Genomic DNA, 13,779 nt, shown 5'->3' with positions numbered 1-13,779 from the left:
TCCCATGCCATGGTTTGTGTCTCATGCAGTGGTGTCCCATGCCATGGTTTGTGTCTCATGCAGTGGTGTCCCATGCCGTGGTTTGTGTCCCATGCCGTGGTGTCCCATGCCATGGTTTGTGCCCCATGCCGTGGTTTGTGTCCCATGCCATGGTTTGTGTCCCATGCCGTGGTTTGTGTCCCATGCCATGGTTTGTGTCCCATGCCGTGGTTTGTGTCCCATGCCGTGGTTTGTGTCCCATGCCGTGGTGTCCCATGCCATGGTTTGTGCCCCATGCCGTGGTTTGTGTCCCATGCCATGGTTTGTGTCCTATGCCGTGGTTTGTGTCCCATGCCATGGTTTGTGTCCCATGCCATGGTTTGTGTCCCATGCCGTGGTTTGTGTCCCATGCCGTGATGTCCCATGCCGTGATGTCCATGCCATGGTGTCTTGTGCCATGGTGTCCCATGCCGTGGTGTCCCATTCCATGGTGTCCCACACCATGCCTCGTGTCCCACGCCATGGCTCGTGTCCCCAGCCTGAGGGCGGCCGTGCCCCCCGTGCCCATGCGGGTGCCCGTGCACAGCGTGTCCGTCACCAAGGAGAAGAGCCACATCCTGGTGGGGCTGGAGGATGGAAAACTCATCGTGGTGGGCGCTGGGCAGCCCGCGGAGGTGAGCGGGACCCCCAGCCAGGGCTGGGTGGGACGAGGACGTGGCTCAGTGTCCCCTGGGTGTCCTCTGGGTGGGGACATTGGTGTGTCCTCTGCAGAGCTGAGGGGGACCAGGGTGGGGTGGGGAAGGGAATGTGGGATGAGGATGGGGATGGGGATGAGGATGTAGAAGAGGATGAAGGTCTGGAAGGAGACAGTGATAGAGAAGGGGATGAAGATGGGGTTGGATAAAGGGTTTTGGGAAAGAGATTGGGATGGAGAAGAGGATGAGGATCTAGAAGGGAATGGGGATGTAAAAAAGGATGAGGATCGGGAGGAAGATGAGGAGGGAAATGGGGAAGGAGAAGAGGATAGGATGGGGAAGGAGATGAGTATCTGGGAAGGAATGAGGAGGAAGAATGGGTGAGAAACTGAGAGGAGGTAGGGGTGGAGAAGGGAATGAGGACCTTGGAATGGGATGGGGATGGAGAAGAGGCTGAGGATCTTGGGATGGAACGGGGATGAAGAAGGGGATGAGGAGGAGGATGGAGAAGGGGATGAGGATATTGGAATGAGAAGGGGATGAAAATCATGGGATGGGATGGGAATGGAGAAGGGAGTGAGGATCTGGGATGAGATGGAGAGGGGGATGAGGACATTGGGATGGGATGGGGATGAAGAGGATGAGGATGGGGATGGAAAAGGGGATGGGATGGGGATGGAGAAGGAGATGAGGATCTTTGGGATGGGATGGGGATGGAATGGGGATGGGGATCTTGGATGGGATGGGATGGGATGGGATGGAGAAGGCGATGAAGACCTTGGGATGGCATGGGGACGTGGAAGGGATGGATAAAGGATTTGGGGATGGGAAAGGCGCTCATCCCGTCCCCAGGTGCGGCCGGGCCAGTTCCACCGGCGGCTGTGGCGCTCCACGCGGCGAATCTCCCAGGTGTCGGCCGGAGAGACGGAATACAACCCCGCCGAGGGCAGAGCCTAGGCTGGCACCCACCACCACCCACCCAGCCCCGGGGGCCCCGTGCCCCCCACACGGACTGGGGGACCCCCGGGCACCGAGGGGGGCCCGGAGAGCCCCGTCCTGCCCCGCCATCCGTGGCCTTATCCAGCCCCGCTGGGGTGTGCAGCCCCCCTGGATTTTGGGGAGACGCCTCCCCCGTTGTCACAGCGGGGTGGGGACAGCAGGAGGTGGGGACCCCTCGCTGGGAAGGGGGGTGGCACAGCCCCCCCGCCGTGCCCGCTGGCCAGGAGCCGGCAGCGTGTGGGTGTCCCCCCCCCCCTTATTTTTTATTTCTATCCATTTTTAGAGGTTTTACAGAAAAAGAATTGTTATTAATAATAATAATAATAATAAGTAATAATAATAATATATCTGTGGGAAATCAAGGTGTGAGGCCCGTGGCTGCCCCAAGATGGGGACACACCCCCTCCTGTGTGTGTCCCCCAGTGTCCCCCCACTCTGGTGTCCTGCACAGGCTGTGGGACGTGGGGACTCAGCAGCTCTGTGCCCACCTGTTTTGGGCAGGGGGGCTCAGCAGCTGCACACACACGTGTCACGAGTGTGGGGGGGGTCTCAGCAACCCTGGAGTCCATGTCACAAGTCATGGGGGGGGTCTCGGGTGCTCTATAGCCAGGAGTGACAAGGGGGGGGGTCTCAGCCCCTGTGAGCCTCCATGTCACGAGTTGGGACAGGTTTCAGCAGCTCTGTACCCACCTGCCACAAGTTTAGGGGGTCTCAGTAGCTCCACATGCACGTGTGACAAGTTTGGGGGGGTCTCAGTGGCTGTACAGACACCTGTCATCAGTGTGGGGGTCCCCAGCAGCAGCTGTACATAAGTGTGACAAATGGGGGGGGTCTCAGCAGCTGTGCACCCCCATGTCACAAGTTTAGGGGGGTCTCAGCAGGTCCCCATATGTGTCATGAGTTTAGGGGGTCTCAGCAGCTCTCCACACATGTGTCACGAGTTTAGGGGGTCTCAGCAGCTCTCCACACGTGTGTCACAAGTTTAGGGGGTCTCAGCAGGTCCCCACACGTGTGTCACGAGTTTAGGGGGTCTCAGCAGCATCAGCTGTGTCCCCCGTGTCGCAGGCAGGGGCAGTGGGTCCCCAGCAGCCCCTCACCCGTGTCAGGAGCACGAGTGGCCCCAGCCCCCCCGTCCCGTGTCCGAGCCCGGGGGATCTCGGCCGGTCCCGCTCTGGCTTTGGCTCCCTGCGCGTCCCTCCCGGCTCCGGCCGTGCCCGGCCCTGGCAGCCGCTCCTGTCCTGGCCGCGGCTGCCGAGCGTGTCCTGCGCTGGCCCTGCCACCCCGGCGAGGCCCCTCGGCTGGCAGTGACCCTTGTCCCCGCTCTGGCGGCCGTGCCACGGCGTCACGTGGGGCCGAGGGCACCCGCGGCGCCACCGCAGCCACCGCCGGGACGGCCGGGACAGCCGGACGGAGCCATGGACGGACGCACGGACAGGTGGGCAGGGCCGGGAGGGGACACGCGCGGGGGCAGGTGACACCGCGGCGGAGGGGACACGCTGCTGGAGGGTGTTCCCGTCCCGATGGAGGGTGGACTGGTGTCCCTGTTCCCCGATTTTGGCTCAGATGGCTCCATCCCAGGGTGACACAGCTCCCTCCGGGCATCCTGTCCCAAGGAGCGCCCCCAAAGTGCTCCTTTTCCCAGGTGTCTCAGCCCCAGGTGTCCCTCTGCCCCGTGTCCCCATCCCAGACCACCCATTTCCAGGTGTTCCAGTCCCAAGTGTCCCAATCCCAGCTTTCCCAGTCCCAGGTATCCCAGTCGTCCCAGTCCCAGGTGTCCCAGTCGTCCCAATCCCAGGTGTCCCAGTCCCAAGTGTCCCTGTTCCATAGATCCCAGTCCCAGGTATCCCTGCTTCCAGTATCCCTCTCCAAGGTGACCCAGGTGTCTTTGTCCCAGGTGTCCCAGGTGTCCCAGTCCTCAGTTTCCCACTCTCCCATATCCCAGTCCCAGCATCCACCTGATTCCAGGAAACCCCAAGGTGGAAGGGACACCTGGAGCTGCCCCAGCACCATCCCCACCCAAAATCCCTCCAGGGCCACATCCCTGGGGGATCCCACTGCCCCCACCCGGGGACAGGGACCCCCAGCACCCTCTTCTGGGGCTGCAGGGTGGTGTAAGGTGGGCACCAGGGGTTTCTGAGGGTGCAGGGTGGGTTCACAGCAGGTTCTGAGGATGCAGGGTGGGTTTAGGTTGGGGAGGGGTTCACAGCAGGTTCTGAGGGTGCAGGGTGGGTTTAGGTTGGGGAGGGGTTCACAGCAGGTTCTGAGGATGCAGGGTGGGTTCACAGCAGGTTCTGAGGATGCAGGGTGGGTTCACAGCAGGTTCTGAGGGTGCAGGGTGGGTTCACAGCAGGTTCTGAGGGTGCAGGGTGGGTTTAGGTTGGGGAGGGGTTCACAGCAGGTTCTGAGGGTGCAGGGTGGGTTTACAGCAGGTTCTGAGGGTGCAGGGTGGGTTTAGGTTGGGGGGCGTTCACAGCAGGTTCTCCCAGCCCTCCCCACATTCCCAGCTCGTGGCTGGGAGCCCCCCTGGAGCAGTTGCCCACCCCGGCGCTGACCCTGGACCTGGCCACGCTGCGCGGGAACGCCGAGAGGATGCGGGAGCGCTGCCGGGCGCTGGGGCTGCGCCTGCGGCCCCACGTCAAAACACACAAAACCCTGTGAGTGCCACCCCAGAGCCACCAGGAGCCACCCGGGGCCTCCCCTGAATCCCCCCCATCCCTCTGCGTCCCCTCAGTACCCCTCAGCCTTCACACAGTTTTCCCCCAGCATCTCCCCATCCTCACCCCAAAATCCTTCTCCAGCATCTCCCCCTCCTCCCCATCAGCATCCCACCCCAGTGTCCCCCAGTTTGTCCAGCATCCTCCCAGTATCCGTCCCAGTGTCTCCCCATCTCCCCCTCAGGACACCCCACCTTCCCACCCAGCATCTCCCAGTCCTGCCCCAGTTTTCCTCAGCTTCACCGCCAGCCTCTCCCCATCATCCCTCCAGAATCCTCCCCACATTCCCCCAGAGAATTCCTCCAGCATTCCCCATATCCCCCCTCAGCACTCCTCACCTTCCCCCTCCCCAGTATCCCTCCATTATTCCTACAGATCCCTCCCAGTATCCCCCCTTAGCACCCCTCAGCTTCCCTCAGGCACCTCCCCAGAATCCCTCCCAGCACCCCCTCCTCAGCCCCACCTTCCCCCCAGGTATTTCCCCATCCTCCCTCCCAGTATCCCCCCACCATCCTCCCAGTATCCCCCATCCTCTCTCTTCCACCCAGCTTCTCCCCCAGCATCCCTGCAGCATCTCCCCAGTATCCCTCCAGGAGCCTCCTCACTCTCCCTCTCATAATCCCCACCCTCCCTCCCAGTATCCCCTCATCCTCACTCCCAGTATCCCCCCACCCTATCTCCCAATATCTCGCTATCCTCCCAGTACCCCCCCACCCTATCCCCAGTATCCCCCCATCCTCACTCCCAGTATCCCCCCATCCTCATTCCCATCCTCCCAGTATCCCCCCACCCACATTCCCAGTATCCTCCCATTCTCCCTCCCAGTATCCCCTCATCCTCCCTCCCAGTATCCCCCCATTCTCACTCCCAGTATCTCCCCATTCTCACTCCCAGTATCCCCCCATTCTCACTCCCAGTATCCCCTCATCCTCCCTCCCGGTATATCCCCCCCTCCTCCCTCCCAGTATCCCCCCACCCTAACTCCCTCCTCCTCCTCCTCCTCCTCCTCCTCACTCCCGCATTCCCAGGGAGGGCGCGGAGCTGGCGACGGGCGGGACCCGCCGTGGCATCGTGGTGTCCACGCTGGCCGAGGCTCATTTCTTCGCGGCCGGGGGCTTCGATGACATCCTGTACGCCTTCCCTGTGCCGCGCTGGCGCCTGGCCGAGTGCTCGGCGCTGGCCCAGCGCCTGCAGCAATTCCAGGTGCTCCTGGACAGCCCCCAGGGGCTGGAGATGCTGCTCCAGAACCCCCTGCCCGGCGGGAAGCGCTGGCTGGTCTGGCTCAAGCTGGACTGCGGCAATGCCCGGGGTAGGTGAGACCCAAATCCCATCCTGGGCTGCAGGGAGGGGACCTCGTGTGCTGTCCTGTGGGGTGGGATGCTCTGAGTGCTCCCAGGTCCGGCATCTCAACCAGGATGGGGCATTGAAGCCCCCTAAAAGTCATTAATCAAGGGTGTTCCTCGGGGGAGGATGTCTTGTGTCCCTCCAAGCCCCCAAATCCTCCATCAAAACCATGATGGAGCATCTCAGCCCCCCCAAAATCGTTATTTAAGGATGGTCCATAGGGAGGGATCCTCATGTTCCTCCAAGCCCCCAGATCCTCCATCAAAACCATGATGGAGCATCTCAGCCCCCCCAAAATCGTTATTTAAGGGCGTTCCATGAGAAGGAATCCCCATGTCCCTCCAAGACCCCCAAATCCTCCATCAAAACCATGATGGAACATCTCAGCCCCCCCAAATCGTTATTTAAGGATGCTCCATAGGGAGGGATCCCCATGTCCCTCCAAGTCCCCAGATCCTCCATCAAAACCCCAAATTCTCCATCAAAAGCACGATGAAGCATCTAAACGCCCCCTAAATCGTTATTTAAGGATGGTCCATGAGAAGGAATCCCCATGTCCCTCCAAGCCCCCAGATCCTCCATCAAAACCCCAAATTCTCCATCAAAAGCACGATGGAGCATCTAAACACCCCTAAAATCGTTATTTAAGGATGGTCCATGAGAAGGAATCCCCATGTCCCTCCAAGCCCCCAGATCCTCCATCCCAACCACGATGGAGCCTCTCAGCCCCTCCAAAGTCATTTTTCCCAGCCACACCTGGAAAATGCAGCAGAAATGTCCCCAGAGCCCCATCATGGCACTTTCAGACCCCATTCCCACATTCCCACCGCCAGGATGCTCCATGGGGGCGATGTCCCCGTGTCCCCTCACCCATGTCCCCAAACCCCCTGCCACGCTCGTGTCCCCTCTCCAGCCGGGATTCGTCCCACGGATCCCGAGGCGCTGGCGCTGGCCCGGGCCATCGCCCAGGGCTCCCCGGAGCTGGTGACACTGGTGGGGGTCTACGCCCACTGCGGGAACACCTACGGCTGTCGCGACATCCCGGCCATCCAGGCCATCGCCAGGGACACCACGGCCGCCGTGCTGGCATTCGTCACCGCGTGAGTGGCCGGGATGGGCAGGATTTGGGGATTTGGGGACAGGAAGGGTCAAGGCGGCCGCTGTCCCCTTGCCAAGGCGCGGCTGTTGGCTGTAAATGCGAATCACCCCCATAAAGGGGCCCTCAAAGCCCCCCCGGGGGGCACCGGGGGGGGGTGGCGGCGCCGCTGGCCTTTGATGTGGCTGTGACCTGGGGCATTGTCCCCTCCCTCCCGCCTGTCACCCTTTCATCCCGGCGGGGGTCCGCATCCTGCGGGGAATTGCGGCCGGATGGGCCCTGCTGGGAAAAGGGGGAGGGACCCCCACCCCCCACCACGCCAGGGACAGGGATGTGCCCACCTGGGGACACGTCCCGGGGGCCACCGGCCCGTGGTGGCACCTGGTGGTGGTGGGGAAAGCCCAGATCCCACCCCCTCCCCAAAATCTGGGGGAGTCCCGGGCACATCGGGGCTGGTTCCAAGCACATCTGGGGGTCCAGAAATATCTGGGAGGGGTGCCAGGCACCACTGGGGGTGCCCTGACACATCTGGGGGGCATTTCTGGCACATCTGGGAAACGGCCTGGCACAGCTGAGGGGATCCCAGGCACATCTGGGGGCTCCCAGAACCACCTGGAGGGGTCTCCAGCACATCTGGGGGTTCTCAGACACATCTGGGAGTGCTTTAAAACATCTGGGGGGGTTGTCCAGCTCAAACGGGTGGATCTCTGGCATATCTGAGGATGGCTGGGCACATCTGGAGAGGGCTCTGCCACATCTGGAGGGGGATCTGGAGGGACACCCACCAGCCCTGAGTCTTTGGAGGGGGCTCTCGGGCACATCTGGCTGGCACCTGGGTACATCTGGATGTGTCCCCAGCACATCTTGAGTTCTTCCTGGCACGCTGGGGGGAGGCTCTGCCACATCTGGATGGCTCCCCTGAGTGTTTGGGGCACCCAGGGGTGACAGACCCACCTCTGGTGACCGGGGGGTGACATCCCGCACCCCGATCACCCAGAGGGTGCCCCCCGTGTCCCCCCCAGGCTGCGGCAGGCGGGGATCCCGTGTCCCCAGGCCACCATCGGCTCCACCCCGTCCTGCAGCCACCCGGTGCCGGAGATGTCGCAGCTCACCGAGGTGCACCCGGGCAATTACCTCTTCTACGGTGAGCGGGACGGGACCCCCCCTGGCCGGGAGGGACCCCGGGAGGGTGGGACACGGCCAGGCTGAGCCCGTGTCCCCCGCAGACCTGCAGCAGACCCAGCTGGGCTCGTGCCGGCCCGAGGAGGTGGCGATCCGTGTCCTCACCAGGGTCATCGGGCACTATCCCCACCGCGGGCAGCTGCTGCTGGACTGCGGCTGGGCCGCCCTGAGCCTGCACGGCCGCGACCAGGGACCCCCGGGCTGTGCGGCCATCGAGGGCCACCCCCAGCTCAGGTGACAGCCGCGGGGCGTGCGAGGGAGCGGAGGGGACAGGCGGGGCCGGGGGGTGACACCCGTGCCTCGCGTCCCCGCAGGCTGGTGGGGCTGACCCAGGAGCACGGGCTGGTGGAGGCCGTGGATGGGCAGCTGGATTTCGAGCGATTCCCGCTGGGAAGCACCTTGGCGCTGATCCCGTTCCACGTGAGTGTCAGCCCCGCGTGCCCCCCCCGTGCCAGCGCCGTGTCACAGCTCGGTGTCCCCTCTGTCACAGGCCTGTGCCACGGCCGCCATGCATCCCGTGTACTTCGTGCACGCTGCCGGCAAGGTGGTGGAGCTCTGGCGCCCCGTGCGCGGCTGGTAGGGAGGAGAGAGAGGAGATTGCGAGGGGGATGCAGCCGCACCCAGACCCTGCACCCACCCGGGCACCCTGCACCCACCCTGGACCAAGGCTCTGCACCCACAGCGAGACCCTGCAGCCGCTCCGAGTCACTCTGTGCACCCACGCTGGGGTCCTGCAGCCCCGTCAGGGTCCTGCAACCACATGGGATGCTGCACCCATTCCCACACCCTGCACCCACTCCCACACACTGCACCCATTCCCACTCCCACACTCTGCACCCATTCCCACCCTGCACCCATTCCCACCCTGCACCCACTCCAGGATGCTGCACCCACATCGGGGCTCAATAAATCTGCTTCTCTCGCTTCCAGGCGCTTATTCCCGAGGGGAAGAGCCGTGGGGAGGTGGCGGGAGGAGTGGGTGACGCCGTTCCTTCGGTGCCCTCTATCCCAGTTCGGACCGGCCCGGTCCAAGTTGGACCCAAGTTCCGATGGGCGGGACTCGAACCCACGATCCCGGAGTTGTGATGGGCGGGGCTCCATGCCTGGTCACGCCCCTCAAGCCGCGAGCAGCCAATGGGAGCGCGCCCCGCCCGGCCCTGCCCGGGGGAGCCACGCCCATCCCGGCCCGGCCCAGGCGCGACGGGGCGGCCGAGAGGAGCCGAGCGGGGCCGAACGGAGCCGAACCGGGACCGAAGGGAACCGGACCGAGACCGAACGAGGCCGAGCCGGAACGCAGCGGGGCCGAACGGAGCCGACCTGGGACCCAACAGGGCTAAGCCGGGACCCAGCGGAGTCAAGCGGAGCCGAACCGGGACCCAGCGGAGCCGAACGGAACCGAACGAGACAGAACAGGGACGGAGCGGGGCCGAGCGGTGCCGGACGGGACCGAAGCGGTTCGGAGCGGCTCGGAGCAGTTCGGCGCCGCTCGGCCCCGGTTCGGCCCGGCCCGGAGCGGGTCCCGGGCCGGTGCCGGCGATGCGGCCGCTCCCGGTGCCGCTGCTGCTGCTGCTGCTGAGCCCGGTGCGGGCGGGACGGGGGCGGGAGGGGAACGGGACCGGGATGGGACGGGCCGAGTCTCCCGCTGCCCCGGGGCGCTCCGGGTCACTTCGCTCCGTGGCTTTTGTTGAAGTTTTTTGGGTTTGGTTCGGTTAAATTTGGGTCATTTCGGTTCAGTTCCTTTTCCTTCATTTTATTCCATTTTCCTCCATTTTTTTCTCTATATTTTCCTTTTATTTTCCTCGTTTATTTTCTTTTTATGTTCCTTTTTACAATTTTCCTTTTATTTTTATTTTTATCTTCCTTTTTCATTTTTTCTTTTATTTTTATTTTTCTATTTTATTTCATTCTCCTTTTATTGAATTTCACTTTATTTTCCTCTTCTACTTTTTATTTTCCTTTTTAATTCTGTTTAATTTTCCCTGGTTTATTTCATCTTATCCTATTTTACTTTATTTTCCTACTTTACTATTTTACTTCACTTATCCTCTTTTCTTTTCCTTTCTTTTCCTTTCTTTTCCTTTCTTTTCCTTTCTTTTCCTTCATTTCACGTTCTTTTCCTTCCTTCCACTTTAATTTAGTTCAGCTTTTCCCTTCCTTTCTCCTCCTTTTATTTCGTTGATTTCTCTTCATTCCTTTCCATTCCAATACCTTTTATCTCATTTTTATTTACTATTTATTTCCTTTTTTACTCTTCCCGTTTGATTCTCCGCTTTTATTTCTCTCCCTTTCTCATCATTTGTTTTTGCTGCCCCTCAATCCCCCCCCGTCCAAACCCCTTTCCCACGGTAGGGGGGCTCCCAGTGGGAACTGGGGGATTGAAGGGAAACTGAGGCAGGACCGCTGTGCCCGCAGGTGCCGGGGCGGGGCGGGGGGTGCCCCCCGTGTCCCCGCGGTGTCCCCGAGCCCTGCGACAGCCGCTGCCCACCCTGCGCCCGCAGTGAGTACCCAGAACCACCCCGAACCCAGAAACACCCTCAAAAACGACCCCAAAAACCCCAAAATGCTCCAACCCCGCAGCGCGGAGCCCCGCGGAGGAGGAGCCGGAGGAGCCGTGCCCGCCCTGCCCGCCCTGCAGCCGTGAGTGGCACCGGGACCCGGGGGGGCACCGAGGGGGCTGGGCCAGGTCGCCTTGTGTGCCTCAGTTTCCCTTGTGTGCCTCAGTTTCCCCATGTTGCTCCCTAATTTCCCCTCGTTGCTCCGCATTTCATCTTTCCGTGCCTCAGTTTCCCCATGCTGCTCCCTAATTTCACCATTTCGTGCCTCAGTTTCCCTTTTGTGCCTCAGTTTCCCCATGTTGCTCCCTAGTTTCCCCCTTTATGCCTCAGTTTCCCCTTGTTGCTCCCTAATTTCTCCTTTTTGTGCACCAGTTTCCCCTTGTTGCTCCCTAATTTCACTTTTTTGCGCCTCAGTTTCCCTTTTGTGCCTCAGTTTCCCCTTGTCACTCCCTAATTTCCCTTTTTTGTGCCCCCTTGTGGTTCCCTAATTTCCCCTTTTTGTGCCTCAGTTTCCCCTTGTGGTTCCTTCATTTCCCCATATTATGCCTCAATTTTCCCTTGTTGTGCCTCAGTTTCCCAGCTTGCCTCAGTTTCCCTGTGCTGCTCCTAATTTCCCCTTTTCATGCCTCAGTTTCCCCTCGTTGTGCCTCAGTTTCCCGTCGAGGTGCCTCTCTCCTCATATCATTCCTTGATTTCCCCACACTGTGCCTCAGTTTTCCCTTGTTTCTCTCACTGTCCCCTTTTGTGTCTCAGTTTCCCGTCCTGCTTTGTTTTCCTCCCTTTGTGCCTCAGTTTCCCCACACTGTCCACAATTTCCTCCCTTTGTGCCTCAGTTTCCCCTTTTTGTGCCTCAGTTTCCCATCCTGCTTCATTTTCCTTATGTCGTGCCTCAGTTTCCCCATCATTCCCTAATTTCCTCTTGTCCTGCCTCAGTTTCCCCTTTTGGGCCTCAATTTCCCCACATCCTACTTTAGTATCCTCATGTTGTGCCTCAGTTTCCCTTTTTTTACCTCATTCCCTTTTTCTGCCTCAGTTTCCCCCATTTTACCTCATTCCCTTGTGCCTCAGTTTCCCCTCGTGCCTCAGTTTCCCCTTTTGTTCCTCATTCCCCCTTTTTGTGCCTCAGTTTCCCTTTTCCCCCTCATTCCCCCTCACTGTGCCTCAGTTTCCCCTTTTCCCCCTCATTGTGCCTCAGTTTCCGCTTTTCACCCTCACTGTGCCTCAGTTTCCCCTTTTCCCCCTCATTGTGCCTCAGTTTCCACTTTTCCCCCTCACTGTGCCTCAGTTTCCCTTTTTTCCCTCACTCTCCCTCCCTGTGCCTCAGTTTCCCCCTCCCTGTGCCTCAGTTTCCCCTTTTCCCCCCTCACTGTCCCTCAGCTGCCCCCAAACCCGGGGCTCTCTCCCCGCTCGCCTCCCCTGCCCCTCTCCAGAGGGAAACTGAGGCAGGGCCGCCATGTCCTCATTCCCTTCCCCTTTCCGGGGCTCCCACAGACGAGGCCACGGCGCCGCTCGCTGAGGGGACGCCGCCGGTGCCGGGGACCCCCCGAGTGACCCCGCCGGTGTCGGGGGCCCCCCCCGAGCCCCCCGGGGACATCATCCCCCTGTACTGCGCCCTCCTGGCCGGCCTCGTCGTGGGGCTCGTGGCCTACGTGGCTTTCAAGTGGTGAGTGAGGGGTTCCGGGGGGCCGAGAGGGTTTGGGGATCCCCGGTGAGCCCCGGTGTCCCCGCAGCTGGGACACCTGCAGGAAGAAGCGGCAGCTGGACAAGGCGCGGGACACGGGGGACGCGGCGGTGGCGGCGGCGGACGCGGAGAAGCAGCGGGGGGACAGCGGAGTCTGCCCGGACAGCGCCGGCCTGGAGCCGCCTCAGCCCCGTGAGCGCCCCGGGGCCGCGGGTGGGGGGGGGGGACAGCCGGGCCTGGGGGTGTGGGGACACCCAGATCTGGGGAACTGGGGGGACATCCGAGGGTGAGGGGACACCCAGTCCTGGGGGGGGGGTTGGGGACACCCAGATCTGGGGAACTGGGGGGACATCCAAGGGTGTGGGGACATCCAGATCTGGGGGGTTTGGGGACACCCAGCCCTGGGGAGTTGAGGGGACACCCACAGGTTTGGGGACACCCAGATCTGGGGGACTGGGGGACAGCCGGCCCTGGGGGCATTTAGGGAGACCCAGCCCTGGGGGGGTTTGGGGGGACATCCAAGGGTTTGAGGACACCAGGCCCTGGAGGTCTTTGGGGGACATTCGCGGGTTTGGGGACACACAGACCTGGGGAGGGTCAGGGTTTGGGGGCACCTGAGAATTTTGGGGTGGAAGGGATGGGATGGGATGGGACGGGATGGGATGGGATGGGATAGGATGGGATGGGATAGGATGGGATGGGATGGGATGGGATGACCTGGATGAGGTCAGGGAGCCCCCAAAGGGGATTGGGGAGCATCCAAATAGGGTCGGGGAGCACCCAAAGGGGCCGGGAAGCCCTTAAATGGGGTTAGGGAGCACTTGAATGGGGTCGGGAAGCCCAGAGTGGGATTGGGGAGCACCTGGATGGGGTCGGGGGTCCCCTACACTTCCCAAGGCGGGTCAGGAGCCGCCCCCGCCCCTCGGTCCGTCTGTCCCGGGGTGGATTTCGGGGCGCTGACCCCGTCCCTCCCCGCAGCGCCCCCCGAGGGTCCCTCCCCGCTCCCGGGGTCCCCGCGGCGCCAGGAGGAGCCGGGAGAGCTGGAGCGGCTCCTGGAGCTGGGAGCGCCCGGCAGCGACCGGCGCGGCCCCGGCCCCGCGGGGACACCGGGGGACATCACCTCCGCCGTGTGACACCGCGGGGACACCGGGGGACATCACCTCCGCCGTGTGACGCCCCCGGCGACACCGGGGCCGCGCCGGTGGCTGCTCCCGGCGGTTCCCGATGGATTCCTTGGGAATTTTTTTACGTGGGTTTTGTACTTTTGTAGGGATTCTGGGGGGTGGGACGGGGATTTTTGGTGGCTGGTGCCTGGGTGGGGGCATTAAACGTGTCACTGGGTGCCACCAGGGTTTGTGTCCTCAGGTGTCTGTGTGTCCGTGTGTGTTCCAGGGATGTGTCCCTTCAGGTGTCCCCAGGTGTCCATGTGTCCCTGGGATATGTTCCTTGAGGTGTTGAAGTATTCCCACAGTCCCTTCAGGTGTCTGTCCCCAGAATGTGTTCCCTTGGGTGTCCCCAGTGTCCATGGGATGTG

General features: G+C 61.8%; 3 protein-coding genes across 3 annotated transcripts in view; all 3 read left to right on the top strand.

The window, feature by feature from the left end:
• The window catches only part of NBEAL2 (neurobeachin like 2), a 29,771-nt gene extending 27,754 nt beyond the window's left edge, over positions 1–2,017 (top strand). Inside the window, exons 54-55 of the mRNA XM_054516712.1 lie at positions 518–653; positions 1,527–2,017. Of these exons, the coding sequence (XP_054372687.1) occupies positions 518–653; positions 1,527–1,631 (241 nt within the window). The 3' untranslated portion in view covers positions 1,632–2,017. The remainder of the gene's footprint in view (positions 1–517; positions 654–1,526) is intronic.
• Positions 2,018–3,035: 1,018 nt separating this feature from the next.
• LOC118701732 (D-threo-3-hydroxyaspartate dehydratase-like) lies at positions 3,036–9,014 on the top strand. Its single transcript, XM_036406526.2, has 8 exons — positions 3,036–3,108; positions 4,178–4,327; positions 5,416–5,696; positions 6,645–6,831; positions 7,850–7,971; positions 8,054–8,243; positions 8,324–8,429; positions 8,500–9,014. The coding sequence occupies exons 1-8, from the start codon at positions 3,089–3,091 to the stop codon at positions 8,587–8,589; spliced, it is 1,146 nt and encodes a 381-aa protein (XP_036262419.1). The 5' UTR covers positions 3,036–3,088; the 3' UTR covers positions 8,590–9,014.
• A 129-nt stretch (positions 9,015–9,143) lies between these two features.
• On the top strand, positions 9,144–13,490 carry LOC118684252 (basic proline-rich protein-like). The gene is made up of 6 exons (XM_054515931.1): positions 9,144–9,590; positions 10,422–10,506; positions 10,587–10,646; positions 12,056–12,227; positions 12,295–12,437; positions 13,224–13,490. Exons 1-6 carry the CDS (start codon positions 9,144–9,146, stop codon positions 13,376–13,378), a joined length of 1,062 nt encoding a protein of 353 aa, XP_054371906.1. The 3' UTR covers positions 13,379–13,490.
• Positions 13,491–13,779: the final 289 nt, after the last annotated feature.

Source organism: Molothrus ater, chromosome 1, assembly GCF_012460135.2.
Source record: "Molothrus ater isolate BHLD 08-10-18 breed brown headed cowbird chromosome 1, BPBGC_Mater_1.1, whole genome shotgun sequence".
Lineage (NCBI taxonomy): Eukaryota > Metazoa > Chordata > Aves > Passeriformes > Icteridae > Molothrus > Molothrus ater.
The sequence above is the reverse complement of the archived record's forward strand: the minus strand, read 5'-3'. Positions and strand labels throughout refer to the sequence as shown.

Excerpts from the sequence above, each read along its gene's own strand:
- LOC118684252 (XM_054515931.1), top strand. The coding sequence starts at position 9,144 with ATGGGAGCGCGCCCCGCCCGGCCCTGCCCGGGGGAGCCACGCCCATCC. Across the intron at positions 10,507-10,586 it reads CTGCCCACCCTGCGCCCGCA|CGCGGAGCCCCGCGGAGGAG; the intron begins GTGAGTACCCAG and ends CCAACCCCGCAG. Across the intron at positions 12,228-12,294 it reads GCCTACGTGGCTTTCAAGTG|CTGGGACACCTGCAGGAAGA; the intron begins GTGAGTGAGGGG and ends GTGTCCCCGCAG.
- LOC118701732 (XM_036406526.2), top strand. The coding sequence starts at position 3,089 with ATGGACGGACGCACGGACAG. Across the intron at positions 6,832-7,849 it reads GTGCTGGCATTCGTCACCGC|GCTGCGGCAGGCGGGGATCC; the intron begins GTGAGTGGCCGG and ends TGTCCCCCCCAG. Across the intron at positions 7,972-8,053 it reads GGGCAATTACCTCTTCTACG|ACCTGCAGCAGACCCAGCTG; the intron begins GTGAGCGGGACG and ends TGTCCCCCGCAG.